Here is a 7,080-nt window from a genome sequence, read left to right as displayed (position 1 = left end):
AGGTGCGACTGCACAGAATGTTACCTAGCTTGCACCCACAATTACTGTGATTACAGGCGCAACTTGGGTCACTGTGCACAGAAACAGCCAATTCTGGTAATTTGTGCACACAGCTCTCTTTTGTGTGAAGGCAGCTGCAGTAACTGAGTGCAAATGATGTGCACAATTGTATATCTAAACTAACAACCTGGCCTTTACTCAGCGCTTCATGTTACTCTTTTCTACTCAGCATATTCAAAATCATGTCTCTCCCTCTCTCTTTTTTTTTTTTTTTTTTTTTTTAAAAAACACATTGCTCTTAGTTTTCAGACAGATTCCTTTCATTACTACTATCCCATGCCTCGCTACTTCACCCAGCTCTTTTCCCATCCCCTACCCTGTAGTTTCTCTGGTGCAAAATGCAGCTTAATGAAGGACCAACATAGTTTCCAGCAGGTTATCTTCCAGTATTAAATCCCAAAGGCCAGACGCAAGCAGGAATTCGCCAGAGACGGAAGAATTCCAGGGCACAGCACTGTCAGGAACGCACCTCTGAAAAGAGAAGGTTAAAGCTCCTCTTTTCTATGGGGGTCGAGGAGGAGGGGGGAGGAAAACAGGCAGAACAGATCATTTCTGCACCGCAAATATGTTTTTGCAGCTTTGTGCAGCTGCTGCCACCACGACTCCCATGCTGATCCCTAAGTAATGGCATTCAATACAGCCAGGCCAGCGGTGCCTCCTGAAGTCATGATTGAAGGAACCCTTTAAGCTTCCCTGACGAGACATTTTTCTGAGATAAAAAATGAATGCTGCCAACATGCAAATCTCTCTAAATTAGGCACGGCCCAGCTTACTGGAGTTCTGCTATTGTGTGATGACCGTCATTAACTCTAGCAGCACAGAAAAGCAAGAATGCTCTCAGCAGGCTCCTGTCCCAGCTGGGTGCCACTGCTCAGAGAAACACTTGGGTTTGGCTGGCTGACATCTGGAATTACACTGCTAGTGAAGAAGGGTGAGTGAGAAAAGGGCTTTGGCCAGCTTCTTTGTAATCAGCAATTCACAGGCAACCAACCTGCCGTGACTCCCTGGAAAGGAACAGAGACCTGCACAGTGCGGCTGGGACAATCTGCATCTGGGGTTCTCCTTTCCACCAGCATTGCACTCACGGATGTGAAGTCCCAGATCGATAGCTCAGGGGCCCGAGTCCTGTTTATTTACAGAACAGGGGGGACAGTAGGTTGAAACAGGAGGGTGAGTTGTGGAGGGGCACTGTTTACCCAACTCAGAGCAAGTGCACTCTCCTCTGTTCCCCTTGGTTTAACCCCCGGTACAACCCAGGCAGGGCTCTCTAAGCCTCCCTAGGAGAGGAAAATTCTGTCTCCATGGCCCAGTGAGTCCGGCAACAAAAGCGCCCAATCAGGGCCACTTATGGAACATTGCATCCCACAGAACTTGTCTGAAACCATCCCACAAGCTGCTGAAATGTGGTAACATTCCTGACCAGCGTTGCCCTGGACTGGATTTGACTCTGCAACCTGGAAGTGAGCATCTCACTACCAGTCCCCAGGGCTAACCAGGCTTCCCCTCCACTCTGCTGTCAACCCCCATCAGGCTGTGCTCATGGGATTGCTTCTCAACAGTATGCAGGAGAGAGGCCACAGGATGAAGCTGCACTAGTGTCTGCGACGCTCTCACACCCCTCTCCGAGGTTTCTTGGCAGAAAACATCAAACAAGAAATAAAAAAAAATTAACTTTTAATGTCTCAGAAATCCCCATTAGAATGGGTTTAACCGAGAAGTCATTTCTGCTCGGTAGCTGATGGTGGAAAGGCTCAGTGTGCTGGCTGTGTCCTCGTTACGAGGCACACAGATTTCAAATCCAGAGTTCTCAGAAATTCTCCAGCAGCTCCAGAATCCGCTTCTGCTCACTCTCCCGGAATTCCTGGTTCTTCCCGTCCCCGATGTTTTCCGCATACTCTGCAGAAAAACAAAAACAAACCCTGAGCAAGATGCTGATGGCAGCACCTGACTGGAGAGTTAGCCAAGGGACAGCGATGGACTCATCTTCCTGATGATTAAACTCTGCATGTTAAACATCTACTGACTCCTCATCAAAAGATTATTATTTTTTTTTTTTTTTTGAAAGGATGGGGCACTAGAATAGGTGCTCCTGCTCTTCTCCCTCATTTCTTAGCACGATGGACATCAGCAGGGAGACCAGAACTTTAGTCCAGAGTACATCTCCCAGCCTCAGCATCTGGAGAGGAGACGGTTTAGGAATTGTCCTCAAGCCGCATTCAGAGCCCTCCCATTAGATCTGGGTCAGAGCCAGAGGCAGTTCACCCTGCACCTGTACAAATTATTACAAAACAAAAGGCAGATTTGGGGCTGAAGACATGAGCATCTCAGGGAATCGGAAGCTGTCTGCCTAGGAAGATGTTTTCCAGCCTCTGGCTCCTCTCATGCATCCCCTTCTTCCCAAACAAACAGAACAGCTTGTATTCAGTGTCTGAATGGCAACGCTGCAGAAGAAAGTTTGCTTTAATATTTGTGTTCAGCATTGCTGCATATTTCTGAGCTCCATCAAAGCCCTCATTATAAGAGCACTGAAAAGGCTGAGGACAGGGAGAAGCTAGTTGGTGTGGGAGCCTTCTCTCATGCACACTCACTGTCTCCACAAACAAAACAGAGAGCTCTTTGCCAAAGCCTCTGGGATAAATCCATTTAATATTTATAAACTACTATAGTTTCTGCAACGAGAGATGCCTGGTGCCACCACGGTTTGCTGCTAGTGGGTCCATTGACTAGCATCCTGGAGACAAGGAGGTGGCGGGAGCATCCAATGACAGAGGGCTCTTCTGCACAAAGCAGAGAACAGGCCCCCTCCCATAGTTAACAGCTCAGATCCTCTTCCAGCTGCCCTGAGCTTGCACACTGAGCCGCAAGGAGCCATTAGTGTAATGGTTGATGGAGCGAGGCTCAGGGCTCCCCGGCAGCCCATGCCCTCTCTCTGCTGCGAGGCTCTCAATCACATCCCCGTCTGGCTCAGCAGAGGGGTGCATCTTGAGCAGTGACAGCACAGCCGACTCTTAACACTCCTCTCCTGGAGGAGACCAATGCCAGGTGCTGAGCTGTGGAAAGCAGGGGTTTGCTTTCTCCAGGAGACAGTATCAACGGATGGCAGTGTGTAGCTCAGTATTCCTGAGTCCATTCCGCATACCGGCCCCATCCCCTCAGGGAAATAAGCGGAGGTGCAGGTTCTGCCCCGAGCAGGCCATTTCGCTGGGCTTTGTGACTCAGTGCCTCTGAGACAGATGCAGCAAGTGGTCTGGCCTTTGTTCACTAGCAGCCGAAGGGGAACTCTGCACCCCCATCTGAGTGCCAGGAGGGACTCCATCCCTGAGTGTACTGCCCGGTGGGGGAGCCGTGGGACACCACCAGGCTACTCAGATCCTCTGCCTTCAAGCAGGAACCTGTGGCCATTTTCTGCAGAGCAGCAGGCACTAGCAGAGCCGGACCATAGCTCAGTTAGATATTAAGGATTGGTTCAAGGAAAAAGCATCTGCAGCACTTGCCTCTCGCGATGTAATTGCTGCAGGGGTCGCTGACAGCCATCCTCCCCCCCCCCCAGCCCAAGCCAGTGAAATCTCCCCCATGGGAACAAGTCACAGATTTTCTGGTTTTTGCCCAAAGTTTGGCACTTATTTATTTTTTTCTCCTAAGCATTTAGCACTGTAAGAGGAAGCCTCACAACGACGTGCTGGGAAATTGTTTATTAGGTCACTAACAGCTGATGACATTAAGTGAAAAAAAGCAGATAAAAACCAGATTCAAGCTTTTTTTCTTTAATTACCCAATGAGAGTGGGTTTTACTGTATTTATTTAAATGGCGTGTGCGCGCGCGCGCGAGTGAACTCCCGCCTCACCAGCACTTACACAGAGCTGTACGCACTGCTATTGCTGTGCAAACGGAAAGTGCCTAAGATTGGCTTTTGCTTCATTAGACAAAAGAAAATACAATAGTCACAGAACAGTCAAAATCAAGAGGGAAATATTTCCAGGTTTATAAGAGGATATTAGAAACAGCAGAGAACATACACTGAGGGAACATGGGCCAAATTTTGTGCAGTTATAAAGCATTTGCTTTTCTCTTTGGTTAAGCTTTGGTTTAACTTTTAATACACATTCCTCCCTCCCAGCTATCTTACTAGCGGGCCCATCACTAGCATCTAGGTGCTTTTGATGTCTCACTCACTAATCAGGACATCATTCTGAACCCATGATAGGGTCCACGTGGCGGCTGGGGCAATGGCATGACAAGGGGACAGAGGCAGGACAGAATGGCCCCTCTATGGATCAGCAATCACAAGTCCATGTTCCTCCCTGTAAGGGCAAGTGTTCCTTTTTATACAATTGTTCCTCCAGGGGAGATCAGCTTAAATAGCCACGATTTAATACAGCACTTTTCATCAATATGTCACAAAGTGCTTTACAAAGAGTCATGAATTCCACTTTACACATGGGAAAACTGGGGCAGGGCAGTGACTCAGCAAGGTCACCCAGCAGGCCATTGGCAGAGGCATAAACACAACCCAGGCGTCCTGCGTCCCAGTCCAGTGCTCTATCTACTAGGCCAAACTTTCATTCCAAAAACTGCTCCCTCTCAGTCCACATACTACTGAAGACCTGAGGAGAATATGAACGCTCCAGCTGTAAGTGTGGCTCGATCTTCAGGAGAACAGGTTCAGGGACTGCCTGATCAATCTGCAGAGATTCACTTATCCCTTGCCCACTCCTCCCGCACTGAAAAACCACTGGAGGAAAGGAGGCCTATTGCTTCACTTGCATCATAAGCAATTTTCAGCAATCCCCAGAGACCCATCAGCTGCCAGAGAAACATGGAGAATATGTGGGCCATAAAACCAAACTAAAAAGCAGGCACCTAATTAGTATGCAAAAATAGAAAATAAAAATGGAACAAGAGAAACCCACGGAGTGGAAAGCAAGACTATGCAGGGAAGGGGTGATCCCAGACTTCGCCCATCCCGACAGTGAGCCAGACACTGGGGGGGAGGGGGAGGGGGAGAAGAGAGAGGTGGGGGGGAGGCTTCAGCAAGGACTCAATCCACAGAGATGGTGCTGGAGTTACGCCACTTTGCAGTGTGGGATTCCTGCTCCAGCTGTGCCAAGGGCTAGAAATCCTCCCCCTCCCTGTCACTAACCTCTCAAGGGGGACACGCACAGCTAGTGTGTTGGACCCCCCCAGACTAACCCCAGTACTCCAACTGGCAGGCAGCTTTCCCCAAGTTCATTCCTGCGGTAACTCCTGTTAAGTATTTGGGGTTGGGACGGAATTTTCCTCCAGGGCAGATTGGAAGAGGCCCTGGAGGTTTTTAGCCTTCCTCTGTAGCATGGGGCATGGGTGACTTGAGGGAGGCTTCTCTGCTCCTTGAAGTCTTTAAACCATGATTTAAGGACTTCAATAGCTCAGACATAGGTGAGGTTTTTTGTAGGAATGGGTGGATGAGATTCTGTGGCCTGTGCTGTGCAGGAGGTCGGACTAGATGATCAGAATGGTCCCTTCTGACCTTAGTATCTATGAATCTATGAATCTAAGTCAGTGGAGTGACACCAAGGATGAATTTGGCCCAAAGTGCATCTAAACACCAGTATGGAGTGCAAATTAGCCCCTGCTATTCCTACATGTGCGGCTTCTGCACCACGGCTGCCAACACCCCAGCAGCTATACAGCGTCCAGGGAGGAGTCCCTAATTGCCTCAATCTTTTCCCCATTGCACCAGTGCACTGCTCACTCCCTCACCCTCCCCTCTGCACGGTAGGGAGGGGCGTGGGTGCAGAAACAGCTGCTCTCTCTCTCTTCCTGTCCTCACCGACACTCGGGTAGAAGGGACAGGCCAGCAGCTGTTCTTTGCTCTGGACTTAGAGCCAGGAGAGTCCAGATCAATGCACAACTCATAGCCCCACACCACGTTCGAGACATTCCCTCTCCCCTCAGAGGGAATAGACTCATCCCCCAGCACCCACAGATACCAACCCAGCTCCTCAGGACCAGCCAGCCATGGCCACGCTGTATAATAAGGAATTGCAGCCTGGGCTGTCAGGGAATTTACAGCTGTTTAAGCCAACTCTTAACAGACCAGCCACCTGGAGTGGCAAGTCAGAGGAGGAACTTTACTGCGGGGGATCATCTCTGCAGCCTGCTACGTGTCTCTGCCCTCCTACTCCTCATTCAGTTGACTATTTATGTTGGAAAAGAGATGGGATGGCCTGGAGCTGACATGGTAAAGCCCAAATAAGCATTGCTTTAATTTAATGCAAGCATTATAAATTGCAGACAAACACTATTAAAGCTAGGACTGCAAATCACAACAGCTACATCTTAGAACTGGAGAGCGATATTTTAACGCCCTAACCCATATTCATCTTTCGCTAAGAGCAAGACGAACACGCCATGGATATGCTACAGATGGTGTGGGGTGGGGCAATGGGGACAAAAGATGAGACTCCACAACACTTCCAGGGACGCTTCCCAGGAGCTCTCAGATCTCACATGTCAGAGGGTGCTGGGGAGTCTCACCTTTCATCACCAGGGCGCAGCACTGCACATAGACGCTTCTTTTTTCTCCCCTCCACGTTACAGCCACCACCAACAGACCTGGCTGGGACGCACTGCAGACACCAGTGAAGCACCACTGCAGAGCTAGGCATAGCTCTCACAAGAACAACTTTCTTCCTCCCCAGTTCACAGGGCTGCCACTCTGTAGCCCTCAGCTGCTTTCACCAAAGGATCAAACGGCTCATGAACTCAACTAGAACTTTGCTAAGTCTGAACAAGCTCTGTCTAGTCCCTTGTTCTCAGGGAGGATGGCCCTGGGCAAAGGCACATGACTGGGGTACTACAAACCAGCGAGCAAGAGAAACTCACCCTTTATGATGTGCCGAACAATTTTGATGGAGCTGCCTCTCATGTTCAGAATCTGATGGACTCTCTGACGAATCTGGTAGGGAGAGAAGAGAGGACAAACAGACATCATTCCCAGCACAGCTGCAGAGAGACCACGAATGTCTTATTTTCTTGGC

The 7,080-nt window shown here is 49.4% G+C and overlaps 1 protein-coding gene across 1 annotated transcript in view; it reads right to left on the bottom strand.

Annotated features, from left to right (window-relative positions):
• Positions 1-1,719: 1,719 nt before the first annotated feature.
• Positions 1,720-7,080, bottom strand: part of CTNNBL1 (catenin beta like 1) — a 101,269-nt gene continuing 95,908 nt past the window's right edge. Inside the window, exons 15-16 of the mRNA XM_038369424.2 lie at positions 6,926-6,998; positions 1,720-1,956 (exon numbers count right to left, since the gene is read on the bottom strand). Coding sequence (XP_038225352.1) covers positions 1,868-1,956; positions 6,926-6,998 — 162 coding nt within the window. The 3' untranslated portion in view covers positions 1,720-1,867. The remainder of the gene's footprint in view (positions 1,957-6,925; positions 6,999-7,080) is intronic.

This window comes from Dermochelys coriacea, chromosome 13 (genome assembly GCF_009764565.3).
Source record: "Dermochelys coriacea isolate rDerCor1 chromosome 13, rDerCor1.pri.v4, whole genome shotgun sequence".
In the NCBI taxonomy this organism is placed as follows: Eukaryota; Metazoa; Chordata; order Testudines; family Dermochelyidae; genus Dermochelys; species Dermochelys coriacea.
This window is presented reverse-complemented; position numbering and strand designations above follow the sequence as displayed.